Genomic DNA, 21,738 nt, shown 5'->3' with positions numbered 1-21,738 from the left:
CATATCAAAAAAAGTATATAGCTCAGAATGGCAGTGCTGAAGCTTTGAGACCACACTGACACAAAGGGTTTGGACGTGCCTTTGCAAGAAATCGCACATGGGAATAGATGACTTCGAGATGGACAATATATATCAAAATCTTATATCACATTTTAAGACATTTAACATTACCCTAACTGTATGTATATGTCATCTTTATTACGAACATGGCTGAAAAACATCACCGTGAACATGCTGAAATGTTTTGGCACACATAAACAGAAGTAGCTTCCTTCAACTAATCTGCTAACAGATAATTTGACACAGAAATGAGTGAAATGATCCACAATTAACTACATTATTGTAAAAGCATGGATGGGGCTGATAATCATATTTCATATATGCTGCTCTCAGATCCATACACAGAAGCATCATGCCCATTCAAACAAAACCTGTCGTCACCCCTCAGATTTTTGAACCAACTGCATTTTTAATTTAACTTCCAAAAACAATGTTGATAGCAACAGACATAAACGTTTCTATTAAGAGAAAATGAATATGTAGTTACTTAATATTACGCAGTACTTATTTGAGTAAGTACAATGTAACTATATCACCTTAAAATAAAGTGTAACCCCCCCTTTTTTTCACATTAGGATGTATGAGAATTATGTCTGTCTGAAGCAACACTAGTCACTCTAAAAGATTAGAAAGAGTTAGAACGACACATGCTGACCTTGGGAAAAGATTGATAAGAACTTACTGGATTAAAGTCGGCATGAAATAGAAGTTGCAAAAATCTTTTCTTCCTTATTGTGATGTATATTTGAGTGAAATGGCTTCTGGAACTACAAAAAAAGAAAAGTAGGACAGGAATTGATTGGATGATTATGGTTTGCTTTAACTGTGATGTCATGTGAGTGACAGGTTGTCTGGTCCTTGTGCCTATAAACATGTCATCAGAAAAGAAAAGTCTCTGCAAGAGGGAGAGTTTGTTTTGATTAAAGATTATGAGGGCACATGAATTAAACATAAATGGTGTGGACAGATAAATCATTTACAAAAACCACTGCAATATTCAATTAATATTATTATTATTTTAGAATTGTTCTTTTTGATTTCATAATGACTTTGAAAACCCTACAAGGTCAGATATTTTACAAATTTATTTTAATACTTTACAAAAAAGTTATTAATCATGCTAAAGTTGACAGAATGCAATTGCAGTTACAAACACATGTAGCTTTTTTTTGTGGCAACAACAACTAAACTGTTCCCAGGTATAAATGATTTCTGCACACAAACATCACTGTTTTGTCTCTAGACAGAATCTCACATATTAGATGTGCTACTCACTCTTTCATTGTTAGTTATTTTCAGCACACCATTGGACAACATGTATAATAGTATGCCTGTCATAAAAATTCAAATATGAATGCCTCTGACATATGTTTTATTATGTAATTTTAGACAGGGGCATGTGAACAAGACTTTTATTTTGGTACAGTGGTGTGATGTCAAAAGGCAGCGCCGGGCTGTTGTGATTCGGGTAAAGAAAGGTTTGTGTTTTTAAGCATTTTAAGATATCTGACCAATATCAGATATTCCCATGAAATTGCAATATATTAAATGTTAATTACTAATCAATATACAAATAAATATCACAACTTAGTATGAAGTGAAATTTATGATCATGAACTCATAGTGGCAATTTTAAGGTTTTACTTACTAGTGCACCTACTACTGAACTAGGGAGATTGAGACGCACCCAGAGATTTAGTTCGGAATTATATTTCTTTCTGCTAATTATTCTTATCCTAAATATGATAATTATGTCTAAACACACAGAAAAACTCTTGGCAAAGTGACTGATATCCATCTGACACTATTATAAAGATGTCGTTTATTAAAGTGGAGATTGAAGACATGAAGATTGAAGAAGTTTTCAGTCTGAAACAAGAAGATACTGAGGAACAAACAAAGATGGCATTTATTAAACAGGAGAGTGAAGATCTGAAGATTGAAAAAGCATTCAGTGTGAAACAAGAAGAAACTGAGGAACAAACAGGTTGGTTTTATTATCAAAGATGAACTCAGTCATTTGATCCTTATTAAAATGTCCAGATCTACAGAAATGAATATTTTTTGAGAATGTCATGTAAATGTCATAAAGTAAAGCGGTTTTATTTGATATGGAGGTTGTCCCTCCATATGAATAGCTGCTTCTGAATTGAAAACAGTATTAATAATTCATTGCGATCACTTAGAAATGCAACAATATCTAACATCATCTACATTTTGTTATATTTTACAAAAAGAAACCTTCACATCTGTAGTCTAAAATTGATTTTTTTTTTCATCCTCAAAAGTGCTCACTGTATCAGACAGGTGTTTTTTTTTTTGTTTTTTTTTTTACATAAATGGCTCACAAACACACACCAATTGTTTTTTTTTTTTTTTCTGTACATAAATTTGTGTCAGCAGTGTGTGTGAACAACCACCCTATAATGGTAAAAATCCATTCCATCCATTTTTTATATTCCTCATAAATCATAAACATTGGTTGCATCTGAAATTGCATACTTTCAAGTAGGTAATTGAATAAGTAGTTACTTCACGACTGCTAAAAAAAGTAGTAGATTTCCTAATATGAACTCTACTTGAGTGCGGCATGGATATATTGCACAACGCCAAGATAACCAAACTTGCTTCTCATCTAAGGCTGATCTGTCAATGGTCAAACACCGCTCATTAATGTCAAAATGTTTGAGATGACCAATCAATTTAAAATAGACAGGCTTAATGTTCACAGAAGCTACTGAATGTTGATCACCAATTCCAGCGTGAAGCTTCAGTAAATGATCATAAAATGCAAGATGAACTTATGCAGAATATGTCCAATGTGGGCCAGTATGTGGTCACTATGATTTTCAAATCTGAGATAAAATAAAAAACCCTCTGTGAGCATGCTGATAACAGGATCATAGCAACTATTGTATTAATGTTAATGTCCACTCTTAACAGAAAACGTGATTTGCATGATCTCATGCATTAATTATTGCACAGCATTTGAACAATATTTTGTACAGGCCTATTATATATCAAAATATATTGAATTTATTTGCTAGTGATTACTAATGATTATTTTGGAAATAGAGTAATCAATTGATTATTTTGACGATTAATCGAGTAATCTGATTTTTTTTGGGTGGTAACCAAGACATGCAGGTGTCCATAACTCCAAGAGAGGCCAGCCTGTCTAGGAGGAAGTTATGTGATGTATTGTATCAAAGGCCACACTCAGATCAAGCAAAATAAGTAAAGTGACCTGACCAGAATCCGCTGCCATAAGCAGATCATTAGTAACTTTCACAAGTGCGGTTTCTGTGCTATGAAGTGGACACTGTTCACTCATCAGGCTGAGGCTCAGAAATGCTCCAGCATGGCCACCGTAAGCAGCTTTTAACATAGTATAATTTTATTATAGTATAATTTCTATATTGAGTTATCATTTATTTATTAACCCTTAATTTCACCAATAAACATCTAATATGTACAGCTGTTTGGAAATCAGTGATCTCAGTGAGAGAAGTAAGGCTGTGAATCGTCACTGGCCTCAAGATTCAATTAGATTACAATTCATGTCAACGATTCGATTTGATACCACGACGGATTCAGTGTGGAGTTTTGGATTCAAAATTTTGGCATCATGTACATTTGATGCCAAATGATACTGCCCTCATTGAGCAAGTCTTAAAAATCCTGGAACCACTGCTTTGGCTTCAGAGAGCAGAGTAAGGATGCGTTCACACTTTTAGTTCGGTTTGTTTGGTTAATTTGGTCTGGACCATAAAAGAAAAACAAAAAAACATTTAGTCCTGGTCCGATTAGCGTTCAGATTGGCAATTTTATCACCGAACCAAAAGATAATGAACCTAAAGGCATAGGGATACATTCACAACCTGGAACTTACCGAACATCCAAAACAATAACAGATCAAGACCCATCTTTTCGGTGGTCTTGGTCCGCTTGTTTCGTGCGCACCAGGGTTCGGGTGACAGCATTCACACATGCTCAAATGAACCGCAATAACAGAACAATCGCACCAGGGTTCGTTTTAATCGAACCAAACATGACAAGTGTGAATGCACCCTAAGCCTGTTGGCCTGAGGCTGGTGCTAATTCACATCTCAGACATTCTTGAGGTAAAAAATGAAGACTGTGCCCTCACCAAAGACCTAAAGAGGTTAATGAAGTCAGATCTTAAGTCTAGGGACACTGAAGATGCAAAAAAGGTGATGGACTTGACAAGCTTTATTGATTCCGGTTTAAGGGGAGCCTTTCTGTTGTCTTTTCTTGTTTCTATAAAAGTATGAAGATGTATCGAACAGCGGCGATGATTTTGCCCTCCACTCGCTACGCCGTAATCACGTCACTACTAGAGCAAGCTCCTAATTGGTTAACGCAGCACAAATGTTCGGCAAGATTTTTCAACTTGCGCGATTTGCGTAAATCAAGCGTTTCGCGCGTAAAACACTCAGTTTTTGTGAATTGCCCCATTCGTGCCACCGGATGTCTATTCGCGTCTTTGCATTGACTTAACATGTAAATCACTCGCACTTAACACTTCATTTGCATCAGGTGTAAACGCACCATGAGAGTCAATACATTTTTTATATGGAGTGTGAGCTGATTTTCTTGCCTGTTGGTCTGGTCATGTTGCCACAATATACAAACTCGATTCCAAGAAAGTTGGGACACTGTACAAATTGTGAATAAAAACAGAATGCAACGATGTGGAAGTTTCACATTTCATTACTTTATTCAGAATACAACATGACTTATCAAATATTTAAACTGAGAAAATGTATTATTTTAAGGGAAAAAATAAGTTGATTTTTCATGGCATCAACACATCTCAAAAAAGTTGGGACAAGGCCATGTTTATCACTATGTGGCATCCCCTCTTCTTTATATAACAGTCTGCAAACGTCTGGGGACTGAGGAGACAAGTTGCTCAAGTTTAGGAGTAGGAATGTTGCCCCATTCTTGTCTAATACAGGCTTCTAGTTGCTCAACTGTCTTAGGTCTTCTTTGTCACATCTTCCTCTTTATGATGCGCCAAATGTTTTCTGTGGGTGAAAGATCTGGACTGCAGGCTGGCCATTTCAGTACACGGATCCTCCTTATACGCAGCCATGATGTTGTAATTGATGCAGTATGTGGTCTGGCATTGTCATGTTGGAAAAAAAGAGACGTCCCTGAAAGAGACGACATCTGGATGGGAGCATATGTTGTTCTAGAATTTGGATATACCTTTCAGCATTGATGGTGCCTTTCCAGATGTGTAAGCTGTCCATGCCACACACACTCATGCAACCCCATACCATCAGAGATGCAGGCTTCTGAACTGACCGAATGGCACAGTGGATTGTGTTCACCGACAATGTTTTCTGGAAGTATTCCTGAGCCCATGTTGTGATTTCCATTACAGTAGCATTCCTGTATGTGATGCAGTGCCGTCTAAGGGCCCGAAGATCACGGGCATCCAGTATGGTTTTCCGGCCTTGACCCTTACGCACAGAGATTGTTCCAGATTCTCTGAATCTTTGGATGATATTATGCGCTGTAGATGATAATAACTTCAAACTCTTCGCAATTTTTCTCTGAGAAACTCCTTTCTGATATTGCTCCACTATTTTTCGCCGCAGCATTGGGGGAATTGGTGATCCTCTGCCCATCTTGACTTCTGAGAGACACTGCCACTCTGAGAGGCTCTTATTATACCCAATCATGTTGCCAATTGACCTAATAAGTTGCAAATTGGTCCTCTAGGTGTTCCTTATATGTACATTTTCATTTCATACATAACTTTTCCAGCCTCTTATTGCTACCTGTCCCAACTTTTTTGAAATGTGTAAAAATGAGCCAATATTTGGCATGACATTTCAAAATGTCTCACTTTCAACATTTGATATGTTATTTATATTCTATTGTGAATAAAATATAAGTTTATGAAATTTGTAAATTATTACATTCCTTTTTATTCACAGTTTGTACAGTGTCCCAACTTTTTTGGAATCGGATTTGCATTGCCTCAGGTCAGTTGTGCTTATTAACAATAATCATGTAGTCAGCATTGGCTCAAACTCTTATGCTGAAATCAAAACACGGATAGTGAAGGGAATTAATGTTAGCTTGAGTCACACTTTCTGTGCAGTTGGCTCCAGGTGGGTATATGCAAAAACTCTTTAAAACTAGATGGTATGCCTGTGTATATCCTACTACACTATAAACTTTATTTTGTATGGGTAGAAAACGGAACGCTACTGTGATATCCTAAATATGGGAAGATTCTATTATATGGAACAGTTGGCAAACCTTTACTTTGTACTATTAAACTGGTGTTAATTTGTATTTGTCTTTTTTCACCTTAGACCTGATGATGCTAAAAGAGGAGAGTGAAGAACTGAACGGAATGGAAGAGAAGCATCATGATTTAATAACTGAAGTAAAATCTTTTAGTTGCTCAGAGAATAAAAAGACTTCTGCACAAAAAAAAGTTCGGAAACCAGCACCTAGACGTTTCACCTGCCAAGAGTGTGGAAAGTGTTTCACTCAGCATGCAAACCTTGAAATGCACATGAGAGTTCACACTGGGGAGAAGCCTTTTACCTGCCGAGAGTGTGGGAAAAGTTTTGCTGAAAAAGGAAACCTAAAAAATCACATGAGAATTCACACTGGAGAGAAGCCTTTTATCTGCCAACAGTGTGGAAAAAGTTTTACTTTAAGTCGAAGCCTTCAAGTTCACAAGAAAATTCACACTGGAGAAAGACCTTTTACCTGTCAACAGTGTGGAAAATGTTTCACTGGAAAAGGAAACCTCAATGTCCACATGAGAATTCACACTGGAGAGAGCCCTTTCACCTGCCAACAGTGTGGGAAAAGTTTCACTGAAAAAGGAAACCTAAAAAAACACATGAGAATTCACACTAGAGAGAAGCCTTTTATCTGCCAACAGTGTGGGAAAAGTTTTACTCAAAGTCAAAGCCTTCAAGTTCACAAGAGAGTTCACACTGGAGAAAGACCTTTTACCTGCCAACAGTGTGGAAAATGTTTCACTGAAAAAGGAAACCTTAATGTCCACATGAGAATTCACACTGGAGAGAATCCTTACACCTGCCAACAGTGTGGGAAAAGTTATACTCAAAGTCAAAACCTTAAAGTCCACATGAGAATTCACACTGAAGGGAAGCCCTACACACGCCCTCACCGTGGAAAAAGTTCAGACGTCAAGTAAACCTTAGTGTCCATATGAGGGTTCACTCAAGACGGAACAATTTTACATGTCATCAGTGTGAATCATCTTGTGAATCATGTAACAACTCACACTGGAGAGAAGCTTTTAACATGTCATCAATGTGATAAAAGTTTCACAAATTACAGACGCCTGAAACGTCATTTGAAAACTCATTCTAGAAAGAAATTGAGGCGTTTCTAAGTGTGACGAAATTTAGAAAAGATTTCAAAAATCACCTGCAGATTCTCTCTAAAAGAGGGCCATTGAATTTTTTTTGCCATCACACTTAAAGATACATCTAAAAAGCCATTAGAATCATTATATTACATGAATAAACAATCAACTTGCTGTTATATTTTCTTTATTAATAAAAGGATATTAACTGAATGAAATCTGGACTTTGATACAAATAAAGAGATAGTTGACCAAAAAAATGAAAATTATCCCATGATTTTACTTACCCTCAAGCCATCCTAAGTGTATATGACGAACACAATCGGAGTTATATTACTAAATATCTTTGCTCTTCAAAGCTTTATAATGGTAGTGAAAGGCGCTTCTGATTTTGAAGTCCATAAAAGCGCATCCATCCATCATAAAAGTAATCCATACGACTCCAGTGGGTTAATAAAGGCCTTCTGAAGAGAAGCAATGGGTTTTTGTAAGAAAAAATATCCATATTTAAAACTTTATAAACTTAAAATAATCAGCTTCTGAGTCAAGTCGACTTGCACCAAAAGAGTAACTTCTGATGCGAAGTAGGACTATCGTAAGCTTAGATGCCTCTCATGGTCCAAACATATAGAGCTGGGCAACAAACTCAAGCTCCTCTTTTCTTTTATTGAAATCCTCTGACATTTCTCTTTAAAAATTATCATTTTAGACTTAAAATTTGTGACCGGTGTTTTGTTTTTCTTTATCCTCTGAGCTTCTGCGTTCGTTAATACATAATGTGTCGGGTCACACCTGCCTCATTTAGTTCAGTTGAATCGTACTAGAGTTCGTTTGCCCTTTTGGGCAGGTGTGAAAGCAGCAATCACACTCGGGTGCGCATCAAAAACGGACTAAACAAGCATTCCGAGACCTCCTTGAAGAGGTGGTCTCTGTACGCTTTTAAACGAACTCTGGAGCTAAATGATATCATAACTCATAATGGGAAATGTGATATAAAAAGCGGTAGTGTCTGATTCTGTGAGTGAGCACATTATTTACCATAGTTGAAAACCAATGAGCGCCTCTTCATCTTAAATGTTGTGTAATTGCACTTCTCCATGGGAGAATGCTGTCCTGAAGAAGCCTTTTTCCCGCTCTGCTTCATTATAACATTCATATATGGTCTCGACACACTGACACAGCCTACTAGACAACACTGGGACATCCAGAGAGCTGCAGCATTAATATGAATGTAGTATATAATTTAACAGTTGGAATGACGGCTACATTCATACAGTGTTTGCTTGTGTCTCGACATTTACAAATACAGACACAATAAGCTCATGGAGTGAACTTGTCAATCATTATTTATGGATGACGCTGAGAAAACTCTGACCAATAAGAGGACATTGTACTCACGTGACTTCCATAAATGCATTTTGATACTTTGAAATGTTGCTGTGTGAAAGCGAACCGATTCAAGAAGAAAATGCAACATTGTAATAAATTTAGTATCAGAACAAAACAAACAATCCATAGATGTGAAAACACCCTTAGTTCAAAAAGTTTTAAATAGGGATGTTTTACTTACAAAAATCATGGGACAATTTCATTTTTGTGTGAACTAACCCTTTAAATAATCATTTACACTGCAGGGTGGAGAACGGAAGTGAATCATTTCATTTAGTGACTTGAAGATATATTTAATTTGCAAAAAAAACGTCTTAGGTAGCTGCTTGTAAGAATTTTGGACCATCCCTAAATCCGTTTCAGTTTCTCCATATTTGGGTGCAACAGCTTATATAAATGGCAGGAATCAGGAAAACACATTTTCTTAAGTTGATTTACTTGGGTGTTTTATGTAATTTACATTACATAAAGCTTTGTTTACATTTGTATTTAACACTTAAAACCTTTCAAATGAATACATATGATTGTTCATCGACTGACTGGGTTTCAGTGCAGGCTGTTCCTGAAAAAAATCAGTTAACATGGATAAACACAAAGAACCAGAGGTCAACACAAGAAAAACTCAAATGGAACAAAAGGATCCGGGGACCAAGATGGTCAACCATGAAGAACTCCATGAAAACAGGAACCTGCACTTAAAGGATTAGTTCACTTAATTAAAATTTCCTGATAATTTAATAATTTTCGTATTCTTCAAAAAGTTTATGCTGCATGTCCTACAACCTTTCCTATTCTACTTATGGAAAAAATGGATCTGGCACTGCGTTCGTTCCGTAAGTAGAATAGGGAAGGCGTAGGACATACAGCGAAAGCTTTTAAAAGAATACGAAAGTGTGGTTTTGGCGGAACTACTTAGAAGGCGATGATTTATTTATATATAGCTCTCCCTTTAACACTTTGCTAAATTTGATGTGTTCAGGTACCAAAGCATGTGAAAAAATCTGGTGTTGCAAGATCATCTAAAAAAAGACATTTCAATGATCAATGGATCGATTGAGTGTTTTCACAGCCTCATTCTGGCAGGTTTGCTGAACTACACTAAGCATTCAACCAAATTACATCGGTAAGGAGACAATTATTAAGAGAAATAATTTCACATCTTACCATTGAGCATCGATCACGTCAAGGCATCTAACAAAGCTACGTGTCCCAAGGCACTTCAGTGAGATTAAAAAAAAATAACAAACATTTTATTCTAGCTTCATGTTTTCTTTTTATCTCCTTTGAGTAAAAAGCAGAGAAAATCATGTTTTTGTCAAAGACTACGTCTGGATTGGATTCAGAATGATGATCAAAACACAGAGAGTAGATCGAGTCCATCAACACCCCCAAAAATGTACTGTCCTAAAGCTCGTCCTGGGTCGACATTTCATTCACTAACTTTAGACAGTTTTGATTTATATTTATATATAATATTATAATATATATAAAATATATATTTTATTTATTTCTGTGTAATGTTGATCACCTTATTTTATGCAACTGTTTACATATGATATCGCTTGTTTCTGCTTTTTCTTCACATGTGACAATAAATCAGACTTCATATTATGTGTCATTATGGGGTGGGCGATATGATTAAAATCTTATTTCAAGATATAAGACATTTTAATTCAAATAACGGAAACAGTAATCATATACCCCAATGTAGATATTTTGGCTATTATTTAATTTTTGTTATTATAAATAAGAACAAAGAAGCAAATTACACACAATAGTACAAATACAACAGATCAAATACAGAAATTAAATTAAGTATATTAGAGTGGGATTGGCTCATCTTTCAGGAAGGTCAAAGGTCACCATATAGATCACATGGGTCTCTCATCTAATGAGAGTGTTTGACATCCTCTATTGAAACATTACACTTAATCATTGACTCTCTTTGCTCTGATAAAAGTGAAGTATATTAATATATTGAATTATTTGTGTTCATTACAGCACTGAGAGCAGCAGTGGGACGATCACATTAAGATATAGAAAGAAAACACTGACATTATTCACCAAAACACCACATGATGAATTGACTTCTCCTGAACAGGATTGAATTTACAGAAGTGAATGTTCTGACAACTCTGAGAAAAGATCAAACAACAAGGTTAATTTAAAGTAAACTGGATTAGATTTTAATAATTGTGCTCATACGTTCACTGATCAAGAGTTTACAGTATGAGCAGATGATCTGGCTTTATATATTGCACATTTATTAATAAATTTACATTTATCAATTTTACAAAAAAAAAAAAAATAAATTGACTGGTCCATTTTAAAGAATCACTTCAACTGAAGGTAATTTTGATAGTAATAATAAAAATGATTGTGTGACACAATAAGAACTGATGACACAAATAGAGCTTGAGAAAAACAGATACACACCGTCACTCATCATGACACACTCACACTGAACTCACGGTCTATATGAGGATTCATTACACACTTTTATTCGGACATGTTATTTCACTGACAGAAGTTCAGCTGTAGTATTAATGTAATGAAGAGAAAATAAGAGACTATAAAACATCTCACTGTTACTGATTTCTCATGCAGCTCAAAGCATTATGGGTAGAATCTTTCTAAAACCTATTCTGATTCATCAACACAGTTTCACTGATGATCCAGTAAAATAAACATAAAAACCAGGATAGAGTGGTTTAGTGAATGTGGTCTGGACTGTGTGGATGAGGCTCATTGTGTCTCCAGAGACGCTGTAGAAGGACAGAGTTCCTGCACTGTGATCCACATACACTCCTATTCTCATGCTGATGGACTTTACTGGGAGTTCAGTCTGTATGTTATTGTGTCTGAATGAGTAACTGGAGGAAGAGCAGAACAAACTCCAGGACTGATCATTACGTCCAAACCCACACTCAAAACCCGATCCCTTCCTGCTGATGCTCTTATATGACACTGATATAAACACACATCTACTCCACTCAATCTCCCAGTAACAGCGTCCACACACACTCTCTCTACACAACACCTGCTGCCAATAATCAAATCTGTCTGGATGATCAGGATACGGCTGGACTGTGTCAGTGTTAGTAATCACTCTGTTCCTCGGAGGTATTTATTCACTGTGTTCAGATCCAGATTGAACTGATGGGAATCTGATGGAGAAAAAACACATCAGAATCAGGAATTATTAATCTGTCTGATCTTTTAATGTTTCTGAACTCTTCATGTTCAATATATCATCAGTGTCTCTGTACAGTTTACTAGATATCCTGTGAAAATCATCATTTACATCAGTGACTCTAAACTTTTTTGGGCCGGTCTAATCAGTCTTTCCTGAATATTAATGTTGGTTATTATTCTGTGTTTTTAATAATTTAAAGGCCTATTATTATATTTACACCATCCAAATGTTTGGGGTCAGTATGATTCTTTTTAAAAAAAACTGATACTTTAATTCAGCAAGAGTCCATTAAATCGATTCAACAATAAATGTAATAATTTGATTTACACGTTTTTAAGCATTGTAGATCTACTGTTGGTGATTTTCAGTTCTGTAGACTTCGGCGATCTTAAAGGATTAGTCTACTTTTAAATAAACTTTTCCTGATAATTTACTCACCACCATGTCATCCATGTTCATGTCTTTCTTTCTTCAGTCAAAAAGAATTTAAGGTTTTTGATGAAAACATTCCAGGATTATTCTCCTTATAGTGGACTTCAATGGAGCCCTAACGGTTGAAGGTCAAAATTACAGTTTCAGTGCAGCTTCAAAGGGCTTTAAACGATACCAGACGAGGAATGAGGGTCTTATCTAGCGAAATGATTGGTCATTTTCTAAAAAAAAATAAAACTGTATATGCTTTACAAACACAAAATATCACCTTGAATGTACTTCCGGTTTCCGCATTCTTCAAAACGCTTACGCTGTATGTCCTACACCTTCCCTATTCTACTTACGGAAAAAAGCGAAACTGGTGCCACGTTCGTTCCATAAGTAGAATAGGAAAGGTGTAGAGTATCATATGTCCTTGGGTGAAAGCCCCTAAGTGGCATAGTTGGCTACATTGAAGGTTTTGGTAACACTTTAGATTACAGCCCGGAAAGTACTGTGTAATTACAATAAATTTACAGTGTAACTTTCAATAATTATAGTGTAACTATACAGTAAGTATGTGTAAGTATAGGGGAACAATATGTGAAGTATTGGGAATAAAGGGGTAACAACCAGGAAAAATAACAAATTATTCATACTTGACATTACGGGCCGTAAATTGAAGTGGAGCTTGTTACACTCTTGTTTCATGTAGTTACAGGGTAAGTAATTAATAAAAATAAATAAATAAATAAATAAATAAAAACGCAAACAGTCATATCACTTGGAAAACTTTATTTGAAAAACAACTTATTTCAAAACAGATTTAAAGTTGCAACACTTCTTATTCGTTTCTCTTGCTTAGCTTCTTCCTCCTCTTGTTCCTCTTCTTCTTTTTTTCCACTGATGAATCTTAAGAGGGAATCCCATTTGCTATTCTGTATTTAAAAAATACAGAACACCCGGAAATGTGCTCACCGTTTACTCATCTTTTACCCTCATGCCATCTGAGATGTATACGACTTTCCTTCTTAAGATGAACACAAAAAGGATTTTAGGAAAAAAATTAATCATCTGGGAACGCTTTATAATGCAAGCTCACGTGTTCCTAAAAGTCGAAGCATCAAACAGCACAAACAGCAATAACTACAGTAATCCATATGACCCCAATGGATAAATCGATGTCTTCTGAAGTGAAACGATACGTATTTGTAAGAAAAATACTAAATATTTGAATATTTTTAAAACTTTCGACCAGCTGTCTTGTGTCTTCTGCGCGTGCATACGAGGGTTGAGAGTTCATGCTTGACCTAACTTGAAGCGTGATGTAAGCGTGTCGAGAAACTCACGCAGATGTTGGATGCCATCAGTTTTTTTTTTTTTTTTTTTTATTATTATTATTATTTTAGTAATGCTCACAACAAAATACACAGAATAACAGATAATGAGAATGAGAAACAAACAAGACAGAATAACAGAGACGGCAGTTCTCGCGCGAGTTTCACATGAATCTCCCGCGAGAACGTCATGAAAGATTCAAGTTGCTTCGTCGAACGCAAAGTCGACTCTCATGCAGGCGCTGGTGACAGTTGGTCAGAAGCGAAAAGATGAATAGCCTAAACCATGAGAAAATTTCGGGGTGTAACTTACTGTATTTTCTTATAATACAGAACAGCAATGAGATTCCTTCTTAAGATTCATCAGCTGAGAAACGAGAGCAGGTGGAAGCCAAGTGAGAAACAACAACAACCAAAAAACAGACAAAACTTGTTACTTTCTGTCAGGACTTTAGAGTTTGAAATGAAAAGTTGATTTAAAAAAATGAATAATAAGTGTTGTAGACCTGTTTTTAATAAAGTTGTTTTTCAAATAAAGGTTTCGGAGTCAGTGATATCAGATTGTTTGCATTTTATTAATTACTTACCCTGTAACTACATGAAATAAGAGGGTAACAAGCACCACTTTAATTTACGGCCCGTAATGTCATACTTACCCTGTAACTACATGAAATAAGAGGGTAACAAGCTCCACTTTAATTTACGGCCCGTAATGTCATACTTACCCCTTAGTTATATGTCATAAGTACCCCTTAGATATAAAATATTTACAGTATAAATAATTTGTTATTTTCCTGGTTGTTACCCCTTTATTCCCAATACTTCACATATTGTTCCCCTATACTTACACATACTTACTGTATAGTTACACTATAATTATTGAAAGTTATGCTGTAAATTCGTTGTAATTACGCAGTACTTTCCGGGCTGTAATCTAAAGCGTTACCAAGGTTTTATTAGATATTATTGCTAATATGAAACATTTACTATGTATTTTAGTTAATTTGCTTTGGGCCTTTCCAACCCGCCACACATAGTTGAAATTTTCCAGAGGTTTCAGTTTGTTCTTTCCTGAAACTGATTTTACCTCTAAATCTTGGATGAATGTTTTTAATTGGCTTTCAGTGAAAGATAATCATATTCATTAATTAGTTTTAGAAGATCCTGTTTTTGAAGAATATGTTAAATCCCCAGTTCAGGGCTGTCCTGATTTACATCTTTGTTAAAGTCATGAGTAATAAATTTGCATGGCACCTCAGTGATAAAACTCAAGCATTCAGATGGAGATTTATCTCATCTCATCTCATTGTCATTATAAAATGGGGAATCTAGCAGAAATAAGTAAAGCCTCTTATTTACAGGTAAGCATAAAGCTGATTGGTTTATATTTTATTGTAATATAATAGGCTACATATTTTAAATGGTAGGCTAATGCACACCTGTTGCTGCCAGAATAACTCGGGAGATGTGGATTGGAATGGCAATTAAATTACCACACAACCTTGGTGTTTGTCAAAAAATTATTTTGGCCAGGGATTTTTACGCAGCCGGTTGGAGAAAACACAGACATTCTGGATTCAGATGGCAATAAAATCACAGACCACCCCCTGTAAATGGTGAACATACCTTGCGTCCCCCTGAGAAACAATTGCCATCCAAGTAGGGCTATAGTTATGCTCTCTGTCCCACTTTGTAAATGAGGAAAATGTGAAATAAAATAAAAAAACAAACAAAAAACGGTAAAGACATTTAGGGTACGTTCACACGATGTACTCAATTTTTTTCTTTGTACAGATGACAACGTTATCAAAACTATCCCCGTTCACACGGATCCACGAAACTGACCAAAACGTTGTTTTACGCATGTCAGACAAGTAGTTGCTGATGTCATTTTTTAAAGAAAGATTACAAGCCTACGTATACGCATTCTCTCACGCCAAACGCACATGCCTATCCACCGTATTTTTAGAGTTAACTGCACTTTATTTCATTATTTCCCTATAGCGGCTAATAAATCATTAGTCTCGCACATTCACAGAAAAACCCTATTTCTGTTTTGAAAATTAAGGTGGATAGACTAAACAATTAATACGCATGTGTATGACATCACCGTTTTCACAGATTTGCATTTTTCGTTCAATTTCTGACGGATTCGATCTGCGCGCTTGTGCTACTGATAACAGGACAAATGCATTTGAAGTGTTCACGTTGAGTAGAATGTTGTTATAATGTTGCAGACCTTTTTTTTGCAAGTAATTACAAGTTTCATCTTGTAAAACTTTGGCAAATACAAATGCCACCCAAGATCACCTCAACACCCCCTTATCGAAGATAGTGCTTCCATTGACCCTCGCACCCTCTGCACGAAGAACATGAACACATTCAGTGAGTTTCTCTGCTTGTTTTCTTAGTGACTTACATTGTAGGAAGTCGTTCCTGGTACTGGGAACAATGTTGGTGAAAGTGACTGTGGAAATCAACAGACATGAAGAGTTGTGATTATCATGACAAGAGAAAATGATCCCTGCATCCGTTCTAATATGATCTTCTACATGATATGAGATGATGGAGGATCATTTCTGAGAGCAGATGAATCTCCAGGACTTTACCTCTGTCAGAGATCTTCTTCAGCTCCTCTTTGCAGAAATCCTCCAGTTTGTCTCTCAGCTGACAGACAGATTCTCTCACGCCATCAAAAGAGGAGAGAGAACTGAAGGGATCATCATTTACATCTGTAGATTCAGGAGGAGCTGAGAGAGACTGGAAACTCTACAGAAAACAGAAATCAAAGCTCATCACCTCCACACTTCAGCCAATAACCTGCACTGCTGTCAGATTTGAGCAGCTCTTGTTGATCTTTAGTAACTCTCCTCAATCCAGCACTTTCACAGCATCAGATTCATTCTTCTCATGTTAGAGCTACAAGTTCTTGTGTTTGACACTTACCCTATATGTGAAATTTCTAGGAAAAACACTTGATGATCAAACATCAGCCAATAACATAAATGTAACAGGTCAAATGCATCAATGGTGTCACATGACAGGGTTGAGTAGATTTGATCAGGAAAAGCAGTTCAAAGTCAATGAGTAGACTGACCATTATTTATAACCTTTGAGCAGCTCTGAAATTCACAAGGACACGATAACAAGGTCCGGTTTTGTGATTTAAATATGCTGAATCATCTCTAATATACAACCTCACTTCCTGTTTGAGTACTTCACTGTCAAATTCATTAATGTGATTTTCATCAAAGTTTGTAAAAAGATGAGGGAAACTGAAACTAAAAATTTTGAGCTGTTGCTGTCTGGAAACTCAATATAACTTTCAGAAAAATGTTTCTTAAGAGATTTCCAGAGCAGAACTGCATTTGTAAGTGCGTCTCTTTCAAAAGAAGAAGATCAGATGAGAGTCTGACGGATGATTATACAATAACCGAACACACAGATCAACACTTCAGTCAACGGCTCATTCTGCTCTCATGAAATGTTTCTCTGTGAGTCTCTTGCTCAAGTCCACTATGATCCTGTTCTTCTAGATCTCTGTTACCTGCAGGAAATGGATGTGATCCTGTGTGTGTGAAAGCTGCTCCAGCTCAGCATCTCTCCTCCTCAGATCATTGATCTCCTGCTCCAGTCGCTCCAGTCGTCCTTCAGCTCGACTCACTGCAGTCTTTTCCTGATCTCTGATCCGCTGTGTGGCCTCAGAGCGGCTTCTCTCAATGGAGCGGATGAGCTCAGTGAAGATCCTCTCACTGTCCTCCACTGCTGTCTGTGCAGAGCGCTGTTAGGACACACATCACAGTCACACAGTGGCTTCAGTGAGTCTGACCGAGACTTCTCAAACTTCTCTTCTTCTCCAGACTCACCTTATGAGACTCCACAGCCTCTCTCAGCTGCTGAAGATCTTTCTCTCTCTGCTGGATCCTCTGCTGGAACAACCTCTGCGTCTCCTTCAGCTGGTGCTAAAGGACAAACCAATGACAGGAGAAACATCACATAAATCATCAAGTAAACAGACACGAATCCAGTATCAGTGAAGTGCTGAGATTGAGGGGTTAAAGATCTTTTATGATAAGGTTATAGGTTTAGTCATAAGTGTCAGAATTATTTCATCAATGCCTAGATTTATAGGGATAGTTCACCCAGAAATGTACATTCTTTCATTGTTTTCTCATCCTCGTGTCTTTACAAACTTGTATGATTTTCTCTTGCAGAACACAAAAGAAGATATTCTGAATAATGGCCATATATAATACACCAATAATACACCAATTCACATTCAATAATTTATGTACAGCTTACAGCATCTGTTTTTACAAGAATAAAGTTCAATATAAGCATATACTATATTAAAACTAATGTCTATGTTTTTTTATCAGTTTAATTTTGATAAACATGGCACAATATAACATTGCGCCTACATGAAAAGAGCTTTAACTGTTATAAAAATACAGATTTGTGAACATTAGTGGAACTGAAGGTGTGAGAATAAACACAAAACTTTGTTGTCATGCGGTGAATCCAGACAATCATGGAACAGCGATGTCGTCATCAGAGCTCATGCAGCTGCTCTTGAGAAACTGCGCTGGCTGACACAGGCAGCTGATCTCGATTCACTCTTGCGGCACTTTGATGCCATACGTCACAGTTGCATGGCATCAGCGCTGTCTCAAGTTAGACAAAATTTCTTACTGAGAACTGCAATGTTTCAAGTCAGCCGCGGATCGGTCTGTGCAGCGCTGCATCAGGTCGAACAAGCAATAGGTTACTGCCATAACCCCGGTTCTCTGAAACATCTAGTGAAGAGATCCACCTATGGGAAGGGCATCCGTACCTGACCTCTGCAGAAGCATCCAATTGCACCAAGTCTGGCTAGACAGACAGAAGCGCGTAGCCAGTGCCAGGTAAAGCCCCACCCCATTACCCGATTGCATATATGGCCATACGCGCAGCTATTCTTCAGTAAGTATATTCGCTTCTCGTGCGGCAAGCGGGGCAAAGCTGGTGGATCTCTCCACACGATGTTTCAGAGAAACTGGGTTACGACAGTAAACTATTGTTCTCTTTCATCATCTCGTGTTCGAGATCCATCTATGGGAGAGACATGGACAGCTCCCCGATTGCCCAATACACTCACAGTGAAGTTCTGTAAGCCAAAGAAGGACAGTCATCCCTAGGGGGCGGTGTCTGACACGTCCCATAATCATGCACCTTGCAACCCTGATGCACACACGACTGCTGTGCGCAGGCAGGACATGAAACATGTATGAAGTATCTAAAACATGTATCTAAAACAGAATGTGCTACCGAGGTTTTGGTAACATCCAGTTGGTAGTAACACACAAATGTATGTGGAGAGGCCCAGCTGGCAGCAGAGCAGATGTCCTGCAGTGACACACCTCTAAACAAAGCCCAAGAGGTGGCTAAGCCCCTTGTGGAATAAGCTCTGATGTTATCTGGGGGCTGCACTCCCTTAGATTCATATGCCAAAGCAATAGCATTCACAACCCAATGTGAGAGGCCTTGCTTAGATATGGAACTCCTTTTGCGAGGGGGCACCCATGAAATAAAGAGCTGGTCGCTCTTCCGGAAAGCACTGGTCCTGGTAATATATGTCTGTAATGCACAAAAAGGGGTACATTCAGCCTCGGATCCTCCATGGAGGAAAAAGGTAGAGGGTGAAAAGCGACAACTCCAACACCTCCGATGTGAATGCAGGGTAGCACTTAGGCATAAAGCCGGGTTAGGCTTAAGAAAAACCTTATCTCCACTTAGAGAGAATTTAGTGCACGAGGAATGAACAGAGAGTGCATGTAGCTCACTGTCACGTTTAGCTGAAGCCAAGGCCAAGAGCAAAGCCGTCTGAAGGACATTAACTTCAGGGAAATACTTTCCAGGGGCTCAAAAGGGTATTGAGACAGAGCCTCCAGCACCATGGAGAGGTCCCATTCAGGAATAGTTTTCCTGATGACTGGCAAGCAACGATGGGCACCCTTCATAAATCTGTGGATTAGAGGATGCTGCCTGACCGTTGAGCCCTCAAAGCCCACATTACATGCACATATAGCCACCAGGTAGACCTTAATAGTGGAAAAAGACCTGCCTTTATCCAAAAGGTCTTGTAAGAAACACAAAATATCAGAAACTAGATGGGCCAGTGCGTCTACTAGGGGCGTGTCTACGTCCATTGGTGAGAAGAACATAGGACAATGGCTACTGAGATCTACGATTGACTGTCCGAATCTCATCCACATCAAGCCCACTATCTGAGGATGGAGGCGCCATTCTCCATAGAGTGGGTTTCCCCTTCGATAGAAAGTCTGCACCTCTGTTCAGAATGCCTGGAACATGAGTCACATGTAATGACAGGAAAAATCACCTGCTCCAAACTAAAAGCTTGTGGGCTAAAGCATGAAGTTTCAATGCGTGCACACCACCCTGGCAATTGATGTATGCTACCGCTGTGGTATTGTCGCAGCATACGAGCACATGATGTCCCTGCAGGCGGGGCCAAAAATAATTTAGAGGTTTCCATATGGTCATAAGCTTTAAATAATTTATGTGTGCTGAACGAAGTCTGCTCGGCCACAAACCGCTTACCGTTCTGCCCTCCTGGGTAGCTCCCCAGCCTGTTAAGGACGCATCTGTCGTCACGTCTTTCAGCAACATGACTGTCCCCAAAGGGGTTCCCTGTGTGTAAAAGTCTGCGCTACTCCAGTGGTGTTACAGAGAGGTAAAGATCGGGTAACAGGCTGAAATGCAGTGACAAAACCCATTTCATGAACACTCTCATTCAAAACCTGGATAAATGAGGCCATTAGACCCTGCAGTCTGAGATATGTGCTATATTGCACTTTCGCTCCCTCTGGAAACTGTGACAGACAATTCATTAGAGAGAGAACGCGCTCTTGAGAGAGACACGCTCGCATGGAGACTGCTCCAAACCCAGAAAAATCACACTCTGACTGGGTGTAAAATTGCTCTTGTTTACATTCACCCTGATTCCGAGAGATGTGATGTGAGTGAGCACACGGCGGGTGTTCCGCTGCATTTATCCACCACCGTGGATATATAACGAGAATAAAATCCCAGATTTATCATGTTGTGGGGCACCACTTGAATCGCTCCCTTGTCTAGATGGGAAGAGATTTCCTCTTTCAGAATGTGAGTGGCGGGGACTTCCGGTGACGTCACGGAGATGGCAAACGCTTGACAGTTAAACTCCGTCGGATTGTTGTAATAAATCCCGATTTACATAATCAATTCAGGTATAATCAGAGTTTTTAGAAATGAGTACGACTACAAGACACAAGAATGCTTCTAAAAATGAAAATTCGAGAGAAAGAGACGATAAAAAACTATCACCTAGCCCTAACAGACATGCTAAAGCTAGCCCTCGTGCTCCTGAACTTTCTGAAGTGATGGAAGAACTGAAATCGTTAAGAAAAGAAAATCAAGAGGGGCACAAACAAACGAAAAATATCACTGACAAAATTAGAAACCTCGGTTGAGGACTTAAAAGGCCAAATAAATAGTTTGGAGAGCAGAATTGGGGAGACGGAGGAACGGATAAATGTTGCTGAGGAAACTGAAATGAGGCACGAAAGAGCGCTCCGATATCTCCTGGAACGTGAGGCGGATCTTACAGGTAGATGCGAAGACCTGCAAAATAGACTTCGTCGGAATAATCTGCGAATATATCAAGTTCCCGAGGGCAGCGAAGGAGAAAACACAGCGGAATTTGTTATGGAGTTGCTCACTACAGTTCTACAGCTACCTCCGGATATGGATATAAAGATTGAAAGAGCACACAGGGCCCTCGCAGCCAAACCAAAAGACTCTAACGCACCTCCGAGATCGATAATAGTGAGATTCCTAGACTATGCGGTTAAGGACGCAATTTTAAGGCAAGCCTGGTCACAAAAGGAGGTCCTGTATAACACAAAACGGAT

The 21,738-nt window shown here is 38.0% G+C and overlaps 2 protein-coding genes across 3 annotated transcripts in view; one reads left to right on the top strand and one right to left on the bottom strand.

Moving 5' to 3' along the window:
* The window catches only part of LOC137025275 (tripartite motif-containing protein 29-like), a 263,844-nt gene that overhangs the window by 53,328 nt on the left and 188,778 nt on the right, over window positions 1-21,738 (bottom strand). The window contains exons 6-9 of the mRNA XM_067393291.1: window positions 17,653-17,748; window positions 17,334-17,567; window positions 16,396-16,555; window positions 16,199-16,253 (exon numbers count right to left, since the gene is read on the bottom strand). Of these exons, the coding sequence (XP_067249392.1) occupies window positions 16,199-16,253; window positions 16,396-16,555; window positions 17,334-17,567; window positions 17,653-17,748 (545 nt within the window). The remainder of the gene's footprint in view (window positions 1-16,198; window positions 16,254-16,395; window positions 16,556-17,333; window positions 17,568-17,652; window positions 17,749-21,738) is intronic.
* On the top strand, window positions 1,496-7,697 carry LOC137024994 (zinc finger protein OZF-like). 2 transcript variants are annotated; one of them, XM_067392988.1, is made up of 4 exons: window positions 1,496-1,538; window positions 1,828-2,047; window positions 6,033-6,080; window positions 6,417-7,697. In XM_067392988.1, exons 2-4 carry the CDS (start codon window positions 1,876-1,878, stop codon window positions 7,277-7,279), a joined length of 1,083 nt encoding a protein of 360 aa, XP_067249089.1. In that variant the 5' UTR covers window positions 1,496-1,538; window positions 1,828-1,875; the 3' UTR covers window positions 7,280-7,697. The 2 variants fall into 2 exon arrangements, with proteins under 2 accessions (XP_067249089.1, XP_067249090.1); XM_067392989.1 differs by lacking the exon at window positions 6,033-6,080.

This window comes from Chanodichthys erythropterus, chromosome 8 (genome assembly GCF_024489055.1).
Source record: "Chanodichthys erythropterus isolate Z2021 chromosome 8, ASM2448905v1, whole genome shotgun sequence".
Lineage (NCBI taxonomy): Eukaryota > Metazoa > Chordata > Actinopteri > Cypriniformes > Xenocyprididae > Chanodichthys > Chanodichthys erythropterus.
This window is presented reverse-complemented; position numbering and strand designations above follow the sequence as displayed.